Source organism: Echinops telfairi, unplaced genomic scaffold, assembly GCF_000313985.2.
Source record: "Echinops telfairi isolate 266 unplaced genomic scaffold, ASM31398v2 ScPeMD7_7468;HRSCAF=8506_0, whole genome shotgun sequence".
NCBI lineage: Eukaryota > Metazoa > Chordata > Mammalia > Afrosoricida > Tenrecidae > Echinops > Echinops telfairi.
In genome coordinates this window covers 41,510,030-41,537,255 of record NW_022111369.1, presented here as the reverse complement: position 1 = coordinate 41,537,255, position 27,226 = coordinate 41,510,030, and the positions used below count along the sequence as shown (strand labels likewise).

The 27,226-nt window shown below is 44.7% G+C and overlaps 1 protein-coding gene across 1 annotated transcript in view; it reads left to right on the top strand.

The window, feature by feature from the left end:
• FRAS1 (Fraser extracellular matrix complex subunit 1) overlaps window positions 1-27,226 on the top strand; it is a 593,853-nt gene that overhangs the window by 558,782 nt on the left and 7,845 nt on the right. The window contains exons 63-69 of the mRNA XM_013004822.2: window positions 439-671; window positions 4,039-4,199; window positions 6,765-6,979; window positions 10,298-10,448; window positions 11,254-11,361; window positions 12,589-12,748; window positions 20,058-20,174. Of these exons, the coding sequence (XP_012860276.2) occupies window positions 439-671; window positions 4,039-4,199; window positions 6,765-6,979; window positions 10,298-10,448; window positions 11,254-11,361; window positions 12,589-12,748; window positions 20,058-20,174 (1,145 nt within the window). The remainder of the gene's footprint in view (window positions 1-438; window positions 672-4,038; window positions 4,200-6,764; window positions 6,980-10,297; window positions 10,449-11,253; window positions 11,362-12,588; window positions 12,749-20,057; window positions 20,175-27,226) is intronic.

Genomic DNA, 27,226 nt, shown 5'->3' with positions numbered 1-27,226 from the left:
ACCAATAATGAGAGGAGCTATACCAGGAGGGGAAGGGGAAGGGGAAGGTAGGGGAGAAAGGAGGAACCAATGACAATGATCTACATATGACCCCCTGCCTGGGGGACAGACAACAAAAAAGTGGGTGAAGGGAGACATCAGACAGTAAGACATGACAAATGAATAATAATTTATAAATTATCAAGGGTTTGTGAGAGGGGGGGAGGGGGAAAAATGAGCTGACACCAAGGGCTCAAGTAGAAAGCAAATGTTTTGAGAATGATGATGGCAACGAATGTACAAATGTGCTTGACATGATGGTTATATTGATTGTGATGAGTTGTACGAGCCCCCAATAAAATGATTTTTTTTAAAAAGCTCAAATCACATAAAAGACATAACATAAAGAGCTACTGAAAGGGAGTAACCACGTCTGCGGTGCTTTGTTCTTTCCCGTAGGTTCTGGATAGCATTTACTTTAGCCGACGGTTCCATGTGCGCTGTGTGGCAAAGGCTGTAGACAAGGTGGGCCACGTGGGGACCCCCTTACGGAGCAACATTGTTACCATCGGAACAGACAGCGCTATCTGCCACACCCCAGTGGTAGCTGGGACAGCTAGAGGGTTCCAGGCTCAGTCCTTCATCGCAACCTTGAAATACCTGGATGTCAAGCACAAGGAGCATGCAAACAGGTCAGGCAGAGGGCTGTCCTCCACACTGAGAGGCTAGACGGACCCTTGGGCTGTCCACATGCTTTGCAGGATAGATAAATGAATGGTTTTTCTGAAAAAAATAATGGTAATAACAGCTTCAACATAAAAAAAGTTTAAATTCCTCCAAACTCCGCAAGATCCGTCTCCTTGCCTAGGCCTGTGATAACAAAGAACCCGCAAAGTATGTGCCTTAAAATGACAGAAATGCAGTGACTGGCTCATCGGAGGGCCAGAAGTCCAAAGCTCCCCCTGAAGTCTCCATGAGATCCCCCCTTATCACGGCTGCTTTCTGGAAGCCCAGCCCTCCCCTGGCTCTGGGTTGTAAATCCATCTTCCTGGCACTGCTTTCCTTGCTGTCTTTCCACTCTCTTCTCTCATAATGACACCACTCCGACTGGATTAAGACCCACTTTTCTCTGGCGTGACCTCATGTTAAGGTCACCAACAACATCTTCAAAGACAATATTTGCAAACTTAGGACTTTAATATTTTGGAAGAACACTGTTCAACCCATCATACAATCTTACTAGCCTGGTATCCCTCACATTGTTCTTTTGACCCATCAAGCAGCTCTCAGAGAGTCATGTTACTTCCCAGTGGCTTCGAAATGTTTAGGGTTGCACCTGCCAATATAATTACTCTCCTTGCTGGCACCCACTCAATTGGCCAAATCCCGTCATTCTGCAGGAACTAGATCATGCATCTCTTTCCGGAGCCTCCTCTTCACCCTCCCCACTTTAACTGAAGGGCTGTGTCTGGAGACTCCCTTCCTCCCGCCCCACTGTCATCAAGGCCATTCTAACTCACAATGACCCCAGGGAGGGTTGCCAAGGCTGTACATATTTAGAGGAGCAGATAGCATCCTTTCTTCTCCAGGGTGGCTGGTGGAATTGAACTGCCGACTATGAGGTTAGCAGGCCAACCCTTCCCCGACAACAGCACCAGGCTCCATTAGCACAGAAAGCTGCGTCTGCCTCATCATCACCATCTTTCAGTCTCTCTTAGTCCCTATAGTCAACTGTAAGGTGGTGGCCATGATTACAGTCGAGTTTCTTGATTTATAGCAGTTATGTTCTATAAAGTTACATGAACACCGAGTTAGCGAACACTGAACCATTACTCTTAGGGAAATTACGACATTAGGGTCTTAAAAGCCTCTGGTCAAAACATTTTCATTTACTGATAGAGAACCTACTTGTGGGTGTGTTTCTGTTTTAAAAGCCCTGATTTCCTATATAGTGCTGAAACATTAACGTCTGACTCACGCAACAACACTCTCCAACCTGAGCAAAGCTCTTCTAAGTTCACATGATTTCTCCGTTAGGACCTCACAGCCTGCTTGAACAAAGGAGCACCAAGCAGGACTTCAGCACTGACCTTGAGTGTTATTTTAAATAGTGAAATCAAACAAAGAACACAGAAACCGTGAAAGTCATGGCATTATATGGGCCCCACACAAACCACCACCTTACGGTAGGAGAGCTGAACACAAGGTGGGAGGGTGCTTATTGAGGTTGAACTCACAGCTGGACTTGTTGGGCAATTCATGGTTCCCTGCTCTGCACCTGCCTACAGGTGCGACAAGTTGATTTTGGTATCGCAAGTAAGTGGCATATAATGGACATCCACTAAATACTGACCAAATGAGTACGAACACTTTGTAAACTAATAGACAGATATGATCTGTCTCTCAACTTTTCCTCTCGATTTACTGTGAGTATGATAACCCTGAACCCAAATCCATCGCCTTCAGGTAGATTCCAAATCACAGCTGCCCAACTGGAAATAGACCCAGACAGCCTTGACTTTCTCCTATGGAATTGCTGGTGGGTTTGAACCACTTCCCTCTACTACTTAAACCACAGAGCCACCAAAGCTCTGTAAGTTAGACAGGAGATGGGTAGTTTCATTTTTGCAAAGGAAAAATAATTCTATGCATGATATACATATTCCTTTAACCTCACAATATTTATGTGTGTGTCTCTGTGAGTAATTGAGTTCATTTGCATTAAAGCGGGTAGGGAAGAAATTTTAATTTGGAGCCCCAAACACACAAATCTCTCTTTTTTCTAACAGATTTAAATTAATTTTTGTTCAAGGGTCAGAACCAAAGTTCCAGAGGACTCCAGATACCTTTCTTTTTAAAAAGTCATCACCTTCAATATTTTGAGATATGATTCTTCTTAAAGTGGGTCTGTTTGTTCAATTAGACCAGCTGTTTAAACTCAAAATGCTCCCTCGGTAAACATGCTAGAAATTCAAACTTGTATGTTAAAAAAAACAAAACTTCTGCCCCTAAGTACAGTTGTGTTGTGTCACAGTCCTTACCACTATTTATTAAGCTCATATTTTATTTAGAATTGTACACTACAGCTCTGGAGAAACAAATGATGTGAAGGAAATCGTGCTTGTCCTCATTGTAGGGAGCCAAGAAAAACAGTTTGTGAACATCCACGCAACAGCAGACAGGACAAATAAGTTAAAGATTTCCTGGTACGAAGGGGAATGTAGATCAAGGCAGGGCATGGCGCAAATGGAGCCTGGGGAGGGCTGGCTTCCTGGAGCGTGGGTGAAGGTAGGACTGAAGGGGAAAAGGTGGGCTTTTCAGTTGAGGAGAGAGAGGATGAGTGGTAAGGGGCCGGTACTCATTGCTAAGGTGTTTGGGTAGGGAGACTGGCTTTAAAGTCTAAGATCTCAGTCTCTCGGATTCGAGCAAGACTAACACATAAGAGTGTCTACCTTCCCTACACAGGTTAGTACAGATGGTGAGCATTCCCGAGTGCTGACCTAACTGTGGCGGTTTAAGCCCATCCAGAGGCATGCAGTCATCCTCACAGCGATGGGAACGGCACCCGGGTCAGTTGGTCAGCCCTAGCTCATGAGCACATGGAAGTCCTACACAAGAGAAAACTTTTAATATAATCTGGGGTGTGATGTTTCTAGAGACACAAAACTATGATTCCTGATTTCTATAGTTTTGAGAGTCTTGGGAAAAAATGATGTCATACTGCATGCGCCACCCCCCTCCCACCCACTACCCACTCCCCAGTCCCACCGCATCTCTGCTTCATGCTCAGCTAGAACTCTTAAGGAAGAGCCGGAAGCAGAATTAGGCAGAAGAGGTACTCAAAACTATGACGCAGGACCAACAAAATCCCATGCAACTCAATGAGAAAGAATGGGGTGGAGGGGTTATCAATTCACCGATGAAGACCAATTGAAAAAGGAGCGTACACTATCGACGGTTGATGACGTACTTGTAGCTGCCATTGAGTCAGTCCTGAACTCAAAGCGAACCTGTTAACATGCCACTTAGCACTCTTATTTCTGTCCTGTTTCTACGCAGGATCCACATCTCCGTGCAAATCCCACATCAAGATGGAATGCTGCCCCTGATCTCCACCATGCCATTGCACAACCTGCACTTCCTCTTATCTGAGTCCATCTACAGACACCAGCACGTCTGCTCCAATCTTGTCACTACCCGAGACCTGAGAGGCATCTCAGGTGAGGGACCCAAGTGTAAGACTGGTTGCCCCACCCAAGGACCTTTGTGGTGATGGTGATACAAAGCGAAATTCTGTTGGTTTGGTTTTGCTTTCAGGGTTTCTGGTCTTCAAAAGCTGTGTGACTAACACTTTCCCTTCTTAGCAAGCGCCCCAAGCTAGGCTGCTCACGCTTTGGAAGAACAAAGTCAAGAGGAAAAAGCATCGAACACACTTAGAGTTAAACCCTTGTTCCACTCCCTACGTACTGTGAGCAAACACAGCCTGACCCCTGGGAGACATTGTCTTCTTCTCGCTAACACCAACAGTTGCTACCAGCCAAGGGAAGGATGAAATGAGGTGACCTTTAGGCAGCCCCTGGCATGGTAAATTTCCGTTCCTTCCCTCCCAATAGTGAACACGTTTGAATCTGACCTCTGACGTCCCATCACACTAGCACCTGAGAAAGTTTAAGTGCAGGGTTACATGGCGGGTTTTCTGGAAGCAGTTGCTGAAGTGGAGTTTGGGGTGCACGATGTCTATTAGGGATCAGCACATCTTAAAGGGAAGAGGAGGAAGAAGAAGGAGGTAGCAGAAGAATTCAAACTAGGATGCAGGACCAAGAAACTCCCCGCCAGTCCAATGGAAGCTCTGGAACAGCTATTACCCCGCCCACCTCTCTTCCAGCCCAAGTGGGCAGGCCTTCATAGCCCATCTTAGACCTTGGGTGCGTGTTGCCCCAGGAAAGGCCCAACGTTGAGTTAAGTGGCTCTCTGCAATTCAGGCAACCCCTGCGGCAGCTGACAGCTGAGCAGTGCATCACAGCAGACATTTCACTTTACAAAGCTCTAGCCATTCCCGTTTCCCTTTGCAAGTGCGCATTCAAGGCGTACCCCCTCCCTTCACCACTGATGAATCATTTAACAGTAGTTCTTGAAGATGGAAAGACAAGCCATAGGCTCTTTCATAGTCACTAGACATCCCGGTTTGGCAGTGGTGGCCTTTAGACATTAGAAATTAGTTGAGTGTAACTTGTGCGTAATTCACTGAGCTGCAAATGAAAGTTTAATTGGTCTACCACACAAGCAGCGAGTGTCTTAAAGATGGAAACTTTGCATGTCTTCCTACGCAAAAACAAGTCATTGCAACACATGCGCCCCGAGGACCTCATTCGTGTGAGACCAGGGCTGAGTGCTCTAGCAAGCATTCTAAGGAAAGAGCTTGTTCTTTAGTTTGGATGTATCCATTCTCTGGTAGTACTTAGGGTACTGTAAAAAGGAGAGCCCTGATAATCCTAAACTGTCTCTACATTCAGCTCACCACTTTGTAAAGGTCTCCCTTACTTTAGAGCAGTTTACATGGCTGGCAGCATCTGATCAATAATTTTTGTGTGTTTCACGTGAGGTTTAGTCAAGCATCATTCGTGAGCTCTTTACCCATGAGCACAAAATTAAGACTTTTTCTCCAAGAGTTTCAACTCCATAGGAAAGAGGAGAGGTACACACATATTGGTCAGCTTTCCATAAAACTATTCTTTAAATAAAAAACAATTTAAAAACAAAGAGAACCTATCAATAAAGTATTCATTGAAGAAATTAATTTCTCCAGGGATGGATGGATGGTGAAGCTTAGAAACGGATTTGACAGATTGCATAGGAAAGTTTGCATCTACTTTTTCCTTCCGTCAAGTTCTGGCCAATTCATTCACTGTTTCATTGGTTCACTTTCTCTTCCTAGGCTCAGGAAGCCTCTTTGAGACCGTGAACTCAGCTACTCCAGTGAACTAACACTTGGTCAAAGGCAGTTAGCCAGCTCACCAAAATTGCTGTGCTAGTAGAGTTCCAAACGGGGGGGAGAGGTTGAGGGACGTTCTCTGAATCCCAAAAGAATACATCCTCTCTCCTCCCCTTGCTTCTTGGTCAGCAGGAGCGTATCCCTGTCCTGGGCCTGCTGTAACAATGTGCCACAGACGGAGTGGCTTTAAACAATAGAAATTTACTCTCTCACAGTTCTGGAAGCCAAGAGTCTAAAACCCCAGTGTTGACAAGGACATGCTCCTTCAAAGGGCTCTTGGGGGAACCCCTCCTGTGCCACTCTTCTAGCTTATAGCAGAGGCCAGCAATCTATGCCCTGCTTTGGCTTTTACATGCATCCCTCCACTCTCTGCTCCTCTTTCACACAGCGGCTTCTCAGTGTTCCGGGATCCCTTCTGACCCACACACCAGTCACACTGGGTTAGAGTACTCTACTCCAGCATGACCTCATCTTAACTAGGTACATCTACAAGGACGTGGACTGGGGGGGACACGATCCAAACAAGACATCCTGGTGGCATGACTGGTTGAGCTCGCAGCTACTACCACCGAAGTTGATGGTTCAAATCCACTCAAAAGTAATGCCTAAAGAAAGGGATGGTCCTCTGTTTCTGAAAGAGCAGAGCCATGGAAGCCCGGGAGAGCACCGTTCTACTCGGATGCCCATGGAAACGCCAGGAGCCGGAGCCAGCTGGACAGCAACGGTTTCCTTCTCCAATCAGTCCAGGTCAGCAGACCGAGTTATCGTTGCGTATTCCCGTCTTCCTCCCCAGAGGCCGGGTTCCTGGACGATGTGGTCGACGACAGCACTGCCCTGGGGCCTGGTTACGACCGCCCGTTCCAGCTGGACCCCAGCGTGCGGGAGCTGAAGACCATCCAGCTCTACCAGCACCTGAACCTGAAGAGCTGTGTCTGGACCTTCGATGCGTATTATGACATGACGGAGCTGATCGATGTCTGTGGAGGGTCTGTGACTGCTGACTTCCAGGTGGGTGCTCCACAGGCTTTTCTGAGGGCCGGGGCCCCCGGGGTGCCATGCTCACCCGCGTCTGGTTCTGAGATACTTCCGCTGCCTCTTTGCATCCCTGGCCCCCGGCGCCGGGCCAACCAACTCGCAGCGCCTTCTTTATTAGCACCTCAGGAGCGACGTTGGCAGTGGCTGGGCGGACAAAGACCTCAAAGGTGCTCTACATCAAATGAATGTGGAAGGAAAAGTACAGTCGGGTCCACTCAGAGACATAAAAATCATAACTTTCTCTGGGTGTAATTTTGGAAAGTCGAAAGGAGATTTACGTTTGCTGGGAGGGTGAGTACCGTGGAGATGTGTTCTCCGCTGCCCCTGGGCACCTGAGCCAGGTGACTGGCACCGCCCATCTCCTCTTGCGGGAGCCAAGCAGAGCAGTGCCGCCCTGAGTGTTAGGGAGAGAGAGCTGCTTTAGCTACTCCAACAATGCCTCTAAAAATACATTTTTGTAACAGTCCTTAAGCATTAGGACAATAGGAAATTTTATAGCAGCAAGTCCTAGATGCGCATTGGCATCGAAGTGCCATAGAAGCCAATACTCCTGGGGGAGGGGCGATAGGGGGAATTAATCCTCATATGGGTTCTCCCCACTTACGAGCAGTTATCGCCACAAGCTTAAAACTTACCTTGATATTTGTTCTTCAGGCTTCTCCCTGACCCAGAAGGGAACCGGTGGAAGGAATGAATCATTTTGGAAAAGTACCTTTCGTTTAAAATGTGTTTAGTTTCTCTATGATGCCTTGCATTTTTTGGTGGGCAGTTTGGTTCCCCTCATTTTGTATACACTACTGCCCTCTACTGAGTAGACTTGTATGGCAGGCTTAGGTTTAGTTTTTGTTTTGCTTTTTTATTTCTTTAGTTGAATAATGCACCATCACTTTGGAAAACGACAAAGTGCTTTGTTCCTCGCCAGCCCCTTCAAAAACTAGTGTGAGCTGGGAGCTCACCACAACTGCTTTTGCGGTGGACGTATTTGTTTAGAACATTTTTCAAAACCTCCAGGACAGGGTGTTGTTACTACAAGTCCCCTCGTTCTTAAATGAGCAGCAGAAAGAATAGATACGCAGAAGTATTTCATTGTCTGTTTCTTTAAAACTAGTCCAAACAGCTAATGTAGGGTAGAAAGAATATAGAACCTGGAACCAAGTCCTACTTCTTCAGATTCTCCACCAACTATCAGTAGATTTGATCAAAGCACGGCCTCTCGGAGCCACATCTGAAATTGAGATGGGCAAGCCTACCCTAATAGATGGGGTGACACCTTGGCTATACGATCTGGCACAAACAGATGTGCAGTCAAATGAGCCCTCTGCTGCTGCCACGCTCGAACCTACTGCCCACTCTGTGGTCCGCCTCTGGGAAGATGGCAGCCCTGGAAACCCGACTCCCTCCTGTAGCATCATTATGGGTTGGGATCCGCAGGATGGCAATGAGGTTAAATATTATCGAAGAAGCCCTAGAAATGCAGTGGCTAAGCACCGGCTGTTTACTGAAAAGTCAGTGATTCAGACCCACCGGGGGATCGGCGGGAGGCGAGACCTGACAATTTGCCCCCACAAAGATTGCACCCTAGGGAACCCAGTGGGGCATTTTTACTCTACCCTGTCCAGCTGTTAGGAGTTGGAAGTGACTTTGCAACACCCAACCACAAGCAATACCGTGAACGTGAACCGAGACCAAACAGAAATAGAGGAGGGGAAACTAGTTTTGCCAGCGACCTAGAGAATTTATTTGCTAAATGCAAATGTATTTAGCCAAACCTCTGTATTAAGGGAAGAACGTAGTATAAGGTCCAGAAAAAATCCTGGAAATTTTGAGCAAGAACAGAGTAAGACGTAAGAAAGGGATTTTGATAGGAAGATCATGTAGTAACCTTTCGTAACACTTCATGCGATTTTACTCCCTGACAAATTTGAATATAAAATAAATCTCTTTAATAAATTAACCTTTTTCACATTGATAAGGTATTTCACCCTTATAATTACTTTTTTCATTTCCCTTAGAAACATTTCACACAGTTTTCTCACAGAAAAATTAAGATCCATATTATAACCCTTGGCCACGACAAAGTAAAACTTTTCTCTTATAAAAGAAAATGTACAGAAGAAAAACAAAATGTATATTTAAAAAAATAAATCTGAGCCAACTTCTTTACATGCATATATAGTTAACTTCACCATGAAAACTTTATGGTTATATTGTGTTATATTTCCATCTCATTTTGTTCATTGCATAGTAAAGTGAAAAAGTATTGAATGAAATAAATAGTAGTAACAGGAACCTCCCTCCCCCAAAGTGTGATTATTTTACCAATGCATTATATGGGGACATTATGGAGTTTTTGTGCTGATCTGTCTGATGGTCAGTTGGCTGGATATGATAACCCCACCCCCCACCCCACCCCCACATCTCTGCTCCTGCAGTAGAAGACATGAGTTTTCACTCAGATGTCCGGAGTCAGGCACATGTGAATCGCTGGATCCAGACTTGACCACCTGCCTGATTTGGGTTGATTAGGTTCTCCTGCAGGACACTGGCAAGCCCATTTTGCACTGACTGGAGGGCCCAGGCACGCCAAAGCCATCCCTTCCAGTGCCCCCTCCTCAGAAAAACCTTACAGACCCCCTATCTAAAGAAGCATCCTGGTCACGCTTCTCCTTTCTTTACGTTTAAAATGGATTAGTCAATATTGCACACATAGCAAAAACCCACTTTATTGTCGTCATGGCACTTCTCAGGATTTGACATTAGTTTTTTTTTTTAATTTTTGTATTTGTATTTACATTTGCATTTATTCTTCAGTCTGTTGTCCTTATACAACCAAAGGACGATCACGTCCGGAAGTGCCTAGATAAGTCCATGTTCCTCAGTGGACTGCGTTTTCCACCTCACTGCTGTCAACATCCATTTGAGCTCATGATCACCCCACGCGACACAGAATAGAACTGCCCCACTGGCTTTTCTCAGCTCTCCTCTTTGCAAAAGGAAACCCACTTCTGGGCAGGGTTGAACTACCTTGCAGTTAGCAGCCAAGTACTTAACCATTGTGCCACCAGGGTTCGTGAGATACTCCGTAACGGGAGTGATAGATATTTACCCACTGCTACGGCCCTGGCTCATAGCATGGTGCTTCGTGTAGTCATCGGTACTTGATTAATAATTCTGGAATGGCCAAGTTACTATGCATGAGTGAAGGAAAACTGAACCCAGATGTGATGCTCACGTATGTTCTTATCTCCGGGAAGCCATGACCATCCTGTGTGCACACTGTTTGCTTGGCAGGTGAGAGACTCTGCTCAGTCGTTCCTGACGGTGCATGTGCCTCTCTATGTGTCCTACATCTACGTGACGGCCCCCAGGGGCTGGGCCTCCCTGGAGCACCACACCGAGATGGAGTTCTCCTTCTTCTATGACACTGTTCTCTGGAGAACAGGTATGCCCCTTGACCCCTTCACGATTCCTGCCATAAGCTCAAGATTAAAAGGGGGGAGGGACTCAGTCGTGACTTTGAATAGCTAAACTGCATTCCTCATCCTGTTGTCCCCTACTTAGTCAGTGCGTGGCCACTTCAAGTCTGGGAAGTCCACCAAGCGGGAAAGCCTGGAGCACTCAGTGGGCTCCACGCATGCCGATGCTGCCGGTGCCTCCAGGGATGGAGACACCAGCACGTAGAGACAGGGGCCCAGAGCAGGAAGCTGCAAGTGACAGAAGGCGTCTATACTGCCTATTCGGGATTCAGAAGCATGGTCTTTCCTAATAGAATAATGTCCGTTTTCTGCTAGTTAACAATGGCGTGGGCCATGTTGTATAAGAAGTAACCATTGAAAGGTCTGACTCATGGTGACCTCATGTGAATCAGGGCAGAGCCGTGTCTCATGGGCTTTTAACGTGTGACTTTTCAGAAAGAGCTCACTCGGTCTATTTCCAAGGTGCCTTTGAGTGGACTCAAGCCTCCAACCTTTTGATTAGCAGCCAAGAATGTTAACCACTTGCACCACTTAGAGGTTCTTAAGAAGCAAGTGGAACTGTGAAAAGAACCAAGTAGAATGATCATTATACGCTCTGAATCTGTGAAGATCTCTAAATAGATGACACGTTTATCATTCACGAGTTACATTCGAAGCAATGCTCAGCTCTCTTTAGCGTTGTCAGGGGGAGAGCTGCCCTGTGGGCCTGCCTGCTTCTAGGAGGTCGTCTCTGTGCCCTGATGTGGATATTTTGGTGTAATACCGGTGCAGGAATCCAGACAGACAGCGTGCTCTCTGCAAGGCTGCAGATCATCAGAATCTATATTCGAGAGGACGGCCGTCTCGTCATTGAATTCAAGACTCATGCCAAATTCAGAGGTAATAGCAGCGCTATTTTTTCCCAACCCTTGATTGTGAAAAAACTTCAGCCTGCTACAGGAGAGCGGAAAGAAGACAACCATGGCCGATAGAGACCCTCTACTTAGATTCAACAGCTGTCAACTTTTTGCTGTGCCTTATACTTTTTTGAACGGTACCATTTAATATCAATTTCCCCCGCAAATACTTTAGTAGTCACCTCCTAAGAACAAAGACATTATCTTATGTATCACAACATCATTATCACCTCTAAGATATTTAACATTGAGTCAATAATATCTCTTCATAATTCCTCTTTTGTCAAATTTTTCCAACCTATTTTATTTTTCTGTTTATAAAATGGTCTAGAGTCCAGCCAGCCATTTGATTGTTAAATCTCTTTAAATCTAGACTCTCCACTGCCATCGTTAATTCTAACTCAAGGTGACCCTGTATATGGTTTCCAAGACTGTAAATATTTATGGAGGTGGAAAACCTCCTCAAACTCCCAAGGAGTGATAGGTGGATTTGAACAACCAAATTTGTGGTTCTCGGTCTATACCTAACCCAATGCCAGCAGCATGACTTTAAATCTACAACAGTGCCTCTATTTATTCATAACAATACAGCCGTGTTGTTTTAAAGATGTGGTTCTCAACCCTCTTAATGCCGCAACCCTTTCATCCAGTTCCTCATGTTGTGGTGACCCCCCCCCCCAGTCATAAAAGTATTTTTGTTGCTATTTCCTAACTGTAATTTTGCTACTGTTAAGAATCAGGCAACCCCCGTGGAAGAGTCATTCGACTCCCAAAGGGGTCACGACGCACAGGTTCAGAACCATTGTTTTAAAGAGTGCAGTTAGCTTGTCGATTACTCTTTGCCTTTTTAGTGATATTTACAGTTGCTCCCTTCCACCAATGACTTGTATGTCCTTAACTGTGATTTTCATTCAACATTGATTTTTCTATTTATAAACTACCAAGACCTTTTCTACTTCTGAAGTGGTTGGGCTTCAAATCTCAGTGGACCAGATGCTCAGTGTTTATAATATGACCATCACAAGTAGGATGATACCGTGGGGTGACATGCCATGGTGCCCCAAGCAATGTAGAAAGGGATGAAAGGTTATAACCTTGCTGATAAAAAAAAAGGAACGTTAGTGCAGTTCATACACTCTCATAGGGCTTCACCAGCAGTACATTAATCGGACACTACATGTATGTGTGTGTGTGTTTTCTCTTGAAACAGGACAGTTTGTAATGGAGCACCACACTCTCCCCAATGTGAAATCCTTCATATTGACTCCAGACCACCTGGGAGGAATTGAATTTGATCTACAGCTTTTATGGAGTGCTCAGACTTTTGATTCTCCACATCAACTCTGGAGAGCCACTAGCTCTTATAACAGGTGAATCCTGGGAGGGAGACTTCCACATGTGGATCTGAAATGATGTCCATTTTGTTTTGACTCGTTCTGTCAGGAGCTTGTGAAAGAAGGCTATCTTTAAAGACTGGATTTCTGCTTTAAAAGAGGGTTTCATGGGCAAAATAGGATACCAATAACCTTCTGGTAAATAGAAAAAGAAAAATAAGTAACTCAGGTCAACTTGTAATGCAAAAGCCAGGAAACACGCATCCGATTTCAAGGTAGGATCGAGGAAGGCACGCATCCACATCCCTTCTACAACCCATTGGCGAGAACTTAGTCACCATGGAAACTGGGAAGTGTGTCAACTTAAAAGCCTACTGTGATGCAGGAGTCCCATTCTAGTTACTCCAGCCAGTGCAAAACCCAAGATTGCTGGTTATTAGGTCCAAATGTCACTCCCAATGGTCCACTGTTCTATAATATAAGTGATAAGAAATATTCTTCCCCACACCCAAGTTAGAAGTAGAATGGGAATTGGATACATACAATAAAATACTCCATTTGGAAAAGGGATAAGTGAGAAAGTCATAATTAAAACTATACCCACTCCTCCTTTATCAACATGGTTAGGTTTCAAAGACCAGGTCATCACTGGAAAGTCAACATTATGCAAAAATGGAGGATGACCATATTTGATTAAAAAAATGGAAGATGACCACCTCATTACCCAACTGCTGAGCTAGATAATTGTTTAAATACTAAATACATCATTAGTTAAGTGCCAAATTACATCATTACATAACTGCCAGACGACTGAGAATCATGGCCCAGTCAAGGTGCTCCATAACGTTTAACTATCACAGCCAACATCACTCTCGTCTCACTCAGTGTCGATTACTGTCATTATGGCTTGAAAGCTCACAATGATCAGATAGTAGACTTCTTATTGTTGTTTTAATTGGAAAATGTCTGATAACAAGAGACTTAGGTATATTATCATGAAAAGGGTAATAGAAGCTGTCGCATGTATTATTATCCCCATTGGATAGATTATAAAATTAAGAACCATAGTTAGCATCAAAATCTTGTCCTGCTTTTACTATTAAGTGGCAGGATCAAGACTTGGAAACCAAAACTTTTAAGTTTCTTGGCTATATATGTATGTTGTTATAAGAATATACCTTATATAGTTTTCAAAAAGGTTTCTTGAAATATAAATTAGATATTTTGTATCATGTTTTTAAATGATTCCTTTGTAATCCTCAAAGAGATTACTCATAGACTCATGAGATGATGCATCTGCTGTCCCAATTTAAAGGCATAGAAACTATTAACTGTCATCCTTTACTACTTCTGGTGATTCTATATTGCCTATAAGATGACATCCAGTCCCTGTGTTAGTCTGGGTAGACTAGAGAAACAAATTCATAAGCACACATCTGTGTATAAGAAATAATTTTATATACAAGAGCAGTTGAATATTGAGAGAACACCCCAGTCCAGTCCAGATCAAGTCTATAAGTCCAATATTAGCCATATGTCTGATATCAATCTATAAAGTCTTCTTCAGACTCACGAAACACATGCAGTGCCACTGAATGCAGGAAGATCACAGGCCAGTGGGTGCAAAGTCTTGTGGATCCAGTGGTGACAGAAGCATCTCAGCACTGACAGGGGTCTCCAAGTGGATCCTCCAGTTCCCAGGGCATGGGGGTCTATCAACATAGTGCCATATGTCTTGTCAGTAGAGCGTCTCTCCAGGGAGTCGGGCGTAGAGAGAGACTGCATCTCTCTCCTCTAAGGAGGAAATACAGGAATTCCCAGAATTATCAGGAGGCCACACAGAGGCCTCATTGATTATGACCTGATTGACAGTCTAGACCAGGGGTCCTCAATCTTTTTAAACAGGGGGCCAGTTCACTGTCCCTCAGACCTGTTGGAGGGCCAGACTATAGTTAAAAAAAAAAAAAACTATGAACAAATTCCTATGCACACTACACATATCTTATTTTGAAGTAAAAAAGCAAATGGGGCAAAAACACCCGGCAGGCCAGATAAATGTCCTCAGCGGGCCGCATGTGGCCACCGGGCCATAGTTTGAGGACCCCTGGTTGAGACTCCACTCCTTCACTCTTTATCGTCTCAGTTCCCAAAATGACACCAGATTATGTAACTACCACAGTCCCTATATAGCATACAAGGCCCATATCCGCCCCTTTCAGCCCATCTCAGACCCAGCCTTCTTCCCACATCACGTGTCTCATAACTCTCTGACCGCACAAGCCTATCTCTCTGCACTTTCACAGTTTCCACTACCCTTCCTATTCTTTCACTTCTGGAAAACGCTTAACTTCACTGAGACCAGCTCATATGCTGCGCACACCTTGACACCTTCTTTAGAAGTGCTAGACGATCCCTCCTCTTCATTTTCCCTTTGTTCCGGTTTCTACTCTAGCACTCCTCGTTGCCTTTGAATTGTCTGTTTGCTAACTTCATGTGCTTCAGATTGTGAGCTTCCCAAGGTCGAGTGCGTGCTTGATTCAACTTGAATCCTCAGCCCTGCAGGTTTTCGGGTATGAGGATTGTTGTTGTTGGGTGCCGTTGAGTCAGTCCTAACTCAGAGCAACCAAATCACAGCATTATGTAACTCCAAAGCCACTGAGAATCATGACCCGGCCAACTTCACCCATAACCGGTCAGCATCACACTCGCCGCCCACCCCAGTGTGCATTGCTGTCAGACACACAGCCTTAATGCTCGGAGGAGTTGGATAGTAGAATAAGAATGCACTGCCTGGTTTTGCACCATTGTCACAATTGTTGCTGCGTTTGAGCCCATTGTTGCAGCTACTGTGTTAGTCTGTTTCATTAAGGGTCTTCCACTTTTTTTTGCTTCCTCTCTAAACATGACATCTTTCTCTAAGAACTGGGCCCTCCTAGTAACATATCCAAAGTACAGGACACAACATCTGGCCAGTCTCAAGGAACATCTGGCTGTCCGTCTTCCAAGACAGTTTGTTTGTTCTCCTGGACGTTTATAGTATATTCCGTGTTCTTTGTCAACGCTAGGATTCATCCATATCAATGCTTACTCATCCAGACTTCCCATGCAAATGGGATTGAAATACCATGGCTTGAGTCAGACGCACCTTAGTCCTCAAAGTGATAGCTTTGCGTTGTCACTTTTAAAAGCAGATAAGCCCAAGGCAATATGTCTTGGGGTTATTTTGGTTTCTGAACTGCTGCTTCCACAGGTGTTGAATATCCAAATAAATTGAAATCCTTACTAACTTCAGTGTTTCCTTTGTTTATTATGATGTTGCTTATTGGTCCCATGGTAAGGATTTTTGTTCTGTTTTTGTTTTGGTATTGAAATATAATTCATACTGAAAAATGCAGTCTTTTATTTTCACAGGAAGGACTTCACTGGTTGTTCATGAGTCTTCTTCCAAGCTTGATGCCTAGTTCTCCCTTTAGCCCAACTTCTCTGATTTCTATTCAGCATACAGATTGAATGAGTGTGGTGAAAGGATACGGCCCAAACTCACACCTTTCCTGCTTTTAAACCACACAGCATGCCCTTGTTCAATTTGGATGAGGCCCCTTGATTTTCTGTATATTTGGTAGTCCATGGTATCTGCTGAATAAATGTCCCTAGGAGTTTACCATAAAAAGCTTTGGTGGCATGGTGGTTGCTGGTTAGGCTGCTAATCTCAAGGTCAGCAGTTTGAAACCACCAGTTGTTCTTCAGGAGAAAGATGAGGCTTTCTAGTCTTATAAAGCATTATAGTTTTGGAAACCTACAGAGTTAGTTCTACCCTGTTCTGTAGGATTGCTATGATTTGGAATCAACTCCACAGCAGTGAGTTTTTGGGTTTGTTATTTTTAGGAGCCTACAGTGGGAAACCTTGGGTGGTACAAACTGTTGATGTAATTGGTTACAAGCACTCATCTGCTAACCAAAAATACTAGAGGCTTACGTCTATCAAGAGGCACCTCAGAAGTGGGAGCCCAAAATCTATCAGCAAAGTCCCCACATGTATAAGCCTCTAGTGGATCCCTTCTGACCATAGTTGAGGGACAGGCCTTCAATAATGTTGCTGTCAGAGACAGTTGTCAGTTTGACTATGGCAGTTGAACCTAGGTTATAATATGACACTTGGTCATTGGATCTCCCTGTTGACCCATTTTGGATCTGATATAGTTTTAAATACTCTTGTTTTTTTCTCCACGGAGGTTTTCTTCTCTGATTCAATTTAATATTGCCAGTGGTCCTTTTCTTCTTTTGTTATTTTTCTCTTTTTCAATACATTTCTCAGTTTATAAAGCACAGGGAGAGTGGATATATAGACAATCATTGGTGTCATGGCTTTTCAGGGATTTAGGGATGGTAGAGGGAATTGGGAGGGAAATGATAAATACAAGAGGAGAGAGGTTGTTATAGAACTGATTGTGGTGATGTATATACAATTGAACATAGAAATGTGAATATATGTGAATTATGTTTCAATAAACTGCTGGGGCACCTCAAAAGAAAGACCTAGTGATCTGCTTCCAAGAAACTCAACCGTTGACAAGCTCATTTGGAGTACAGGTTTACGCTCGACACACACTGGGCCATGAATCAGAATGAACTTGGTGGCAACTAGACTAGTGAGACCATGAAAAAGTGGCAAGGAGATACAATGCATAGATGAGTGGCAAACTAATGGACAACACTGAACACCCTGGACTAAGGACCCTGTGGGAGGCCCCGGAAATCAAAACCATAGTTACTCAGAGTGGAGAGAGCCCAGGAGGTGCGCCACCTTGTGGCATGGGCAGTGTCTGGGTTTCAGGAAGGAGGTGAGAAGAGCTGCCTCCAGGGCTGTGTTTGGGTGAATTCACGGGAGTATACCTGCGCAGTCTTAGGGACCGGAGAACAGTGGGACTGTGGACTTGCAGGCCGTGCAGTTTGTGTCCTGCATTCATCCATTTGTTCATTCAGCAGATATTAATTGAGCATTCATCATGTGCCAAACAGATTCTGCACACTTGGAATGCCTCAGGGCAAACAAAAGCAAGCTCTTGGTCCTCATCACTTCAGTCAAATGAGAGACAAAGAACAGCAACCCAACCCCCCCAAAAAAAACCAAGCCTCTTGCCAACTCAATTCTGACTCACAGTGACCCTGTAGGACACAACAGACTTGTCCCTGTGGGTTTCTGAGGCTGGAAACCTTTACGGGAGCAGAAAGCCTCATCTTTCTCTTGCTGGGGTGACTGATGGGGTCAAATTGCTGATCCCGCAGTTAGCAGCCCAGTGCACAAACCAGTAGTCCACCAGGACCGCTGCTAGGAGTAGTAAACACAACAAGTAAATAAAGAGTGTTGCAGGTTAGAATAATGTAAGTGCTACAGAAAGATAAAAGATGTAGAGAGGTTAAGGGAATTCAGTAGATGATATAAAAATTGTAAATAGGGTATTGGAGGTAGGCCTGGATACGAAGATATATTTGGGCGATGACTTGAAGGAAGTTATGAAGTCAGCCAAGCAAGTATCTCAGGGAAGAGTGTTTCTGGGAAAGTTCAGCATTCCTGGTCTGCCCACGGAACAACAAAGAACCCAGTGTGGCTGGAGTACAGTGAGAGGAGAGGAGATTGATAGGAGATGCAATCAAAGAGGTGAATGAGTAGGGCTAGGGCTACCCCTGTGGGGTTTGCAGGCCAGTGTGGGGACTTGCATCTAAGTCTACCTATTGCCACCCAGCTGGTTCCAACTCATACCAGATCCTATTGAGCAGAACAGAGTAGAACTGCCCCACCGGGTGTCCAAGCCTGTCACGGCCATATAAGGAGCTGCTGGTGGCTTTGAACCACTGGTCTCTTGGTTAGTACCTGAGCACTTGAACTATCGCACCACCAGGGCCTTCCATTGATATAGAGGGTTAGTATCCAACACATATTGTTGGGGTGTGTGGGAAAATTCAACCCATAGCAACCTGGCACCTCCGATTATACCACTGTGGCAGAGAGGAAGCAAAGGACTAACCTGCTTCCAATTGCCCCCTCCCACCCCGCCCCGTCGCTCCACTAAACTGATACAAGCTTGCGTGTTAAGTTTTTATGTATTTATGTTTTACACCAAAATCTGCGCTATCACGTTATTGATATAAAAGAAAAAGAATATTAAAATGGTCGATGAATGAACCCAGCAAACACTGCTCCCCAGATCGCTCACAACAGGGTTATAATTAAGATTCACAGCCCTGCGCTCGTCATTCAATGAATGGCAGCCTCCCAAGGCCCTTGAAGAACCTCCCGAAGTGTCTGGATGTCTGGCAGTCTTCCAGGCAACTTGCCACACTGGGGCTGCTACCGATGACAAGTGTGGGAAATTAAGTAGGTGAGGGGCCCAAAGCCTTCAGATTTTCAGTGTCAAGACCTCCAAGATCCTGGGCACCCCTACACAGAGGGAGGATCCCAAGCAGTGATGATTGGGAGACGTGATGACTGTCCTTCAGCTCTGTAAAGGAATGAGGCTGTAGACCTGGGAAGAAAACAAAAAAGCGGCTGTCATCAGATTGACTGACTCATGGTATCCCTCTGTGTGTCAGACGTGTGCTCCGCGGGTGGGGCGATCGCTGGAAGTCCAGCACCAAACTGCTCTTCCAAAGCACCTATGGAGGAGTCAACCTTGGCTGCCAGCCCTTCCTTTCGGTTAGCAACTAGTTGAGCATGTTCCTGTTTGCTCCCCTCGGGGACTCCGGAATCGGGGAGAGGAGCCTCCACAGTGACTGCTGTGGGACAGTTTTCCTGGGAACTGCTTCCCTTCGACTCTGGGGTCGGGTCGTGCCCTCACGAGGCATTTGCGACCCCTCCCATCAGACCAGCAGCTGCCATGAGCGCATCTTCGCAGATGGGGGCTTTTTCATTTGATAGCAAGTTGCGCAGCAAGGTTTCTGTCAACAGGAAACACCAAGCCGAAATTGTCAAAGAACTTGTGGAGATCTAAAAGAAACAACCAATCCTGTTTTTCCTTCCCTCGAGTCTTTCTGATTTTTAGAAACCACGCACCTTCGTCAGCTTTGCTCAGGAGAGGGTTGCACTCATAAAAGTAGCTCTGTTCAACACCTCCGGGTAGGCCTCTGAAGATGAGAAGGAGTGATGCGTGCCTGCGCTTGGGTTTCCAGACTCATGAAGTCCTTGGATGTGACGTGTGTGGCATGTGTGTGACATGTGTGTGGCATGTGTGTGGCGGGGTGTGTATATTCCATATGAAATCTGTTTCATGAAGTCAGTGTGTTTTTAGGTAGGTAAAGCATCTATGCCTTGTGCCTCGTGACCACTGTCTTCTCTGCCCGTTTTCAGGAAGGACTATTCGGGGGAGTACACGATCTACCTGATCCCTTGCACCGTGCAGCCCACACAGCCATGGGCTGGCCCAGGAGAGAAGCCTTTGGCCTGCACTGCGCATGCCCCAGAGAGGTAGGCACATCCCTCAGACCTGAGATTGTCTTCCCCTGCGCCATGTGCTCACTCCTTGAGCCAGTGTGGATTAAGATGAGTTTCCTGGCCTATGGATGGTGATTTCCTGGCCTAGGTGTGGAGATAATGGAGTTCCCTTACAGTGGGGGATTGAACAGAAAATCTCTGTGCAGACTATTTATATCCTCAGGCCTCCTTTCTGGGAACTGAACACCGTGGACAGAAATCCCTTCAGAGAGAAGATGCTGAAAACAGCACTTGACATTAACAGTGCCAGAAAACAGTGTGTTCTTCTAAGACGTATCTATATGGAATCCAAAGGAGCCCTGGTGGTGCAGTGGTTACGTGTTGGACTGCTTCACTTCACAGTCAGCAGTTCAAAACCACAGCCGCTCCTTGGCAGAAAGACAAGGATTCATGCTCTCTTAACCAGTTACACGCTCCAGAGCCCACAGGGACAGTTCTACCCTGCCTTGTAGGGTCACTTTGAGTCAGCACTGGCCTGATGGTGGTGAGTATATGGAACCAGAGTGACAAACGATTGATTAGATAGGAATCCTGGGGGGGCAATAAGTGTGTGTCAGGGGCAGAGGAACAACTTGGCAAAAGAAGGGCAGACTGCTTGCACTACTTGACATCCGTCATCAGTGGAAGTGGTTGAATCCATGTCAGTCCAACTGCGCATGTTCTCAACAACAGCAACATAAATAAGGTCCTGTAAAAGGCGACTTTTCAATGAAGAGACGGAGCATCGGCCATTGGACTTGCCACCTGGAAGTCACTGATGATCTTGATGGATGGGATAAAAGCCTGGTTCAAGTGGGTTCACCAGTAAGAAGTAGACACAGTAGCATACGTGACGCCTAAGAAGTGGGGCAATAACTGGAAGCAGATGCAGGGGGTGGGTCTAAGGAGGGTTGTACTTAAGTTTGGGATGAAAACTACTTCAAACTGTCTGATGGTGAGAAGAATTCAGAAGAGGGGAAACTTTGACGACCCAGAGCACAGTGGGAAATCGTGCTGATGGGTTCTGGGCCTGGATGGAAGTGTTGGCCGTAGATGCCCAGACACTTCATCCACTGACACAGGAAAGCCAGTGAGGTTTATGGCTACAGGCAGAGGCGGGCTTTGCAGATGTGGAGGGTAGGGATGTAGAGTCATCATCTAGTGGGCTCTTTTTTCCTCTATGAAATGAGAAACACAGCATTTCCAGAAAGTGCAGAACTTTGAGGTTTGAAAAGAGAGGAGGAAGTGAGCGAGTCCTCTCGGACAGTGGAAGATACGTTTACAAGAGGACTTCCACACATTTGTGGGAAACGGAATGAAAAGAGATGGACGTTTCCCACAAGCTTTTCGGCACTCCCTGGTACACGGCAATAGGTCAGATGGTGCTAGAGGCCCAAATGGGTGTTGTTTTGTTTTAAACTGAAATACAGTTGGCATAAAAGAAACTGTACATAAAGTATACAATGTTATGGTTCTGCTCATAAAATGTCACCACAGTCAAGAGAGTGAACATACCTATTACTTCCTTGCTTTTCCTTGAGCTTCTATTAACCACCACACACACAAACAGACACACCCCGCACCGTGGCTCACCCTTCTCCCCAGGGAACCTTTAAAATGCTTCCTGTCACGACAGGAATTTTCCATGAAAGGCACCCTTTGCTCTGTCCTCTCTCAGTGTGGTGGTCTTGAGATGTCCCCGGATTGCGGTGTGGACCGGTAGTTTTCCTGTGAGCTCTGAGCTGCATGATACGGATATACTCAATTGGTAGTGGACATTTGGCTTGTTGTCAGAATTCGGTAACGATAAATAAAGCTGCTATGAGCATTCATATTCCCACATTTGTGTGGACAGGTGCTTTCTATTTTCTTGTGTAAATAACTAGACATGGAATGTCTGCTTAACTTAATATATATATATATATATATTTTTAAATCCCGGCAAAATGTTTTCCCAAGTGTTGTTACACATCTATGATTGTCCATCTCTACAATCAATGCACAAATGTCCTGGCTCCTCTGCGTCCTTGTAAACATGACCAGGGGGCTCTTGCTGAAGCTGAAGACTAATTGAGTGGGAATCAAAGAAGAATGGTGAGCTAGAAACAGGAGGAGGGAGTTAAGAGAGTGAAGTGCTAGACATGGAGATATGTGGAAATGGTGCCTAGTTTAACTGGAGGGGTAATATAAGTCCAGGAATTAAGAAGTTAGGATACTGGCTGGTCCAACTCTGTGGAGGCTAAAATCTCCAGGAGAGCTGACAGGGACAATGTGAGAGCACCCAAGGGATCCCAGGGAGGACGAGAGTGACCAGGGAAACAGTTGTTAGCTGCAGCGATGGGCAGTGTTTATCCACTTATTAAATATCTTCATTGTGGAATAGGGGAAATGTAGAGATGACTGTCTAGAAGAGATCTATAAAGTATAAAAACAGTCCAGCAAATACCTCTAAGCCCACCACCCACATCAAGAAACAGAATGCTCCCCATCTGTTTTAAACCCCACCTGTGCGCCTCTCCATTCACACTCCCATCAGCCTCCCCATTAAGCTAACTGCTAGCCTGGTATCTATACTTACCATCTCTTTGTTTATGTCTTAGTGTATGATTTTAATGTGGATTTATTTCTGCGTGATTCTGGGTGTTTCTGAAATGGATATAAAGCTTTCGGGCTGCAGGTATTCTCTTTGCAGCTTTTAGTGTTTTCATTGAATCTTTTGATTTATGTTGGCTCAAGGAGCTGTAGTGGGTATTTCACTGCATTGAGGTATTTCTTGTAGAAATGGTCCCACAATGCACTTGACTATCCTATTTGGCTTACGTAACTCCACATATTTTTCTATTACAAACGATCTTTCCCTTTTATGTCTCTTGGTGCACTCCTGTAAAAAGAGGTACTCCAGGGGAGGCGTTTGGAGTATTTTTATATTAAGAACAATGACTCGAAATAGAAAAAAGGAACAATCAAACTTCAATGCTGACCAGGTGCTAGAAGATGTAGGTGGCTGCAGCAGGAAAAGTGTTGTGATTTGAAGACCCCTACCTTACATCAAAGGAACCCTGCTGGCATGTCAGCTTAAGTACTAGGCCCAAAAGATTGGTGGATTAAACCCACCCAGTGACTCTGGGGGAGAAAGACATGGTGATCTGCTCTAGAGCCTAGGAAAACCTACAGAGACACTTCTATCCTGTCATTTGGAGGTCACAGTGCTGGAAGCTTAGCCTCAAGTCCACACGAGCAATTGGATACTTGATGTTGAGTTGCTGATGTGAACCACCCAAGAGACTCACTGGCAGTGAGATTTTTGTTGTTGTTCTTGGAGCCCGGTGTCATAGTGGATTCTGAGTTGACCACAAGGTCAGTAGTTTGAATCCACGGGTTACTCCATTGGAGAAAAATGAGGCTTTCTATTCCCCAAAAGATCTATAGCCTAGGAAACCCAAAGGGGCCATTCTACTTTGTCCTTTAGGACCACCAAGAGTCAGAATTGACTTGATAGCAGTGGGTTTATAAGTCACACATCAAATAAAGGATACTGAACACCTCATTCTGTGAAGCCAGTATAACATTAATGCCCAAATAGGAGAAGGATCCCACAGGAATAGAGGACCAGAGACTGATATCTCTAATGAACATAGATGCAAAAATCCTTAACAAAACATTGGCCAATAGAATACAAAAGTATATAAAACATATCATCCAACATAATAAGGTGGGATTAATCAGGGATGCAACATTATTCACCTCATTGATAAGCAAAAGGATAAGAAACACATGATAATATCAATAGATGCATAAAAAGCATTTGACAGCATCCAACACCCATTTTTAATTAAGACACTCAAAAAGATAGAAATAGAAGAGAAATTCCTCAAGTCAGTACAAGCTATTTATGAAAAGCCAACAGCCAACATCATAGATAACGGAGAAAAAACTAAAACAATCCCACTGAAAAAGGGGACAAGACAATGATGCCCCTGTCCCCACTTCTATTCAACATCATACTGGAGGTCCTAGCTAACAACATAAGGCAGCAGAAGGACATTAAAGGAATCCATCTGGGAGAGGAGGAGGTGAAACTATCGCTATTTGCAGATGACATGATTCTATACATTGAAAACCCCAGAAGCTCCACAATAGTATTGTCAACCATAGAGGAATACGGAAGAGCAGTGGGATACGAGATCAATAGACAGAAGTCTATTGACATGCTACATCCATTGGACAAGACCACAGAAGAGGAGATCAAGAAGGTAGTACCCTTCACATTAGCCAAGAACAAATTGAAATATCTAGGGGTATATCTAACCAAAACTCAAAAGACTTTTACAAGGAAAATTACAGAACCCTACTATAGGACACCAAAAGCGACCGCCACAAATGGAAGAACATTCCATGCTTGTGGATTGGAAGACCCAACATAGTAAAGATGTCAATCTTGCCCACAGCACTTTATAAGCTTAACACTATTCCCATTCAAATACCAACAACCTTCTTCAAAGAACTGGAAAAATTGACCACCAATTTCATATGGAGAGGGAAGAAGCCCAGAATTAGCAGAGAACTCCTCAAGAAGGACAAAGTCGAAGGGCTCATCGTACCAGACTTTAACATCTACTATACAGCCACAGTGGTCACAACAGAAGGCCACAGGTAGGTTTTTCTCCTACCTCACTCATTTTTCTTTTCTCTTGTTTTGCTGGTCCCTCCTCTTTGCCACCATCTTTGAATTAGGGGTGCCTGTCTCATGCTTGGACAGTCTCCTCTCTGCCTCTTTTTCATTGCTTAGTGATCTCATCCTGTTGCAAGAATTTAGACTTGTACATCAGCTTGACTACACCGCAACTCCCTTGGGCTTCCCTGTCTGCCTCTCAAATGTAATATCAAACGGAATCCCTCATCTCCTCCAGCTAATGCAGCTCTCCTCCGGCTTTCTCATCTTAGGTCAAGGCAGCTCCAACTTTCAAGGTCCAACTCCAGCTCCCTACTGGATGTCGTAACTACAGTTTTATTTTCTAACACAATCACACCCGTTTGTTTATTGTTGCCTTTGTGTTACATCAAAACACATTGCATAATTGCAACAGACCCTATAGCTCAAGATAAGTTTAAAATGGTGGCAGCAGCACATCAGCAGGGCCTGCCAAAAATTCTAGCTGGATTCCCAAGAGGATGTGGCACATTGCTGCTGTCAGGTGGATCTTGGCTGAAAGCAGTGAACCACCAGAAAATGCCTACGTGTGTTTAACTGACTATGCAAAGGCATTAGACTATGTGGATCATAACAAACTTTGGATAACATTGACAAGAATGGGAATTCCAGAACACTTAATTGTGCTTATGCAGAAGCTGTACATAGACCAAGAGGTAGTCATTTGAAAAGATAAAAGGGATAACATGTGGTTTAAAATCAGGAGAAGTGTGTTCCAGGGTTGTGTCCTTTTGCCATACTTATTCAACCTATAGATAATGTAAGAGTAGATAATGCACGAAGCTGAAATGTACATAGAATAATGTGGAATTAGGATAGGAGGAAGGCTTATTGCAGATGACACAACCTTGCTTATGGAAAGCGAGGAAGAATGAAAGAAATTGTTGATGAGAATCAAAGCCTCCAGCCTTCAGTGTGATCACAAGTCAGTGTAACTCAAACCTAAATCACTGCCATCTCATCAGTTCCAACTCATAGCAGCCCCTACAGGGCAGGGTGGAACTGCCCCTGTGGGTTTCCGAGACTGCAACAGTTTACAGAAGTAGAAAGTCCCGTCGTTCTTCATGGAGCAGCTGATGGATTTGAACTGCTGACCTTCTGGTTAACAGCCCAACACATAACCACTACACCTTTAACTCAATATAAGAAAACAAAAATTCTCACAAGCGGACTAATAGATAACACTGTGATAAGCCGATAGAAATAGAAGTTAACAAAGATTTCATTTTACTTTGATTCATGTTCAATTTTCATGAAGGCAGCAGTCAAGAACTCAAATCACATATTGCACTGGGCAAATCTTCTGCACAGACCTCTTTAAGGTGTTGAAGAGCAGGGATATCACTTTGGGTACGAACGTGCCCCGGACCAAGTCATAGTATTTTCATTCACCTCATGTGCATGTAAAAGTTGGACAATGAATACGGAAAACCAGGAAAAAACATTTTTATTTGCATTGTGGTGTTGGCAAAAAATATTGAGTACAGTGGACTGCCAAAAGAAGAAACCAGTCTGCCCTGGAAATAGTACAACCAGAATGCTCCTTCATCTCACGTACTTTGGTCATGGGGCCAGGTCATATTCCGTTCTGTTGTTCATAGATAGGATCTTTAGGAGTTGGAACCAAGTAGACCGCACCTAACAGCTACACCATAGAGAGAGCAAATGAACTCAGCAATTAGGCAGACCTTATACAGTGGGAAGAGCAGAGGAATTAGGACCAAGTATTGAGGAACACTCACTGACCAGAGGGAGGTGGAAGAGGAAGGAGTAGTTTCACAAGCTTTCCGAAGAGGACAAGGCGTAAAGGGTCAAGCAAGAGAGGAGTGCCTAGCGGTGTCCTGAAGACTGACGACATTTTGATCAAATGGGATTCAAATGATCAGGAGCACTGTAATCATAAAGGAGCTCCTCAGAGTCGGATAACAACATTAGGAGCCCTCAGAATACAAGGAGGGAAAAGACAACACACAGAAAAAAGCAAAAGGACAACATGGTAAATATTACTTACCATGGATGTCTAAAAAATATTGAGTCGGTAGATGTTTTGTTACATATTTTTACCACAATTTTAAAACGCAAACAACTTGACTACTAACCAAATGAAACTGTGTCCTGGTGGCGCTGTTGGTTAAGCATTGGATTGCTCACTCCAAGGTCGGTAGTTCCAACCTACCAGCTGCTTTGTGGGAGAGAGACTACATGCTCCTGTACAGATTCACAACCTCAAAACCCCGATACAAAGTCGCTGATGAGTCAGAATCGACAGGATGATGGTGGATTTCTTTTTCTTTTTTTTTAAACTAGAAAGTTGGACTTTCAAATCCACCACATG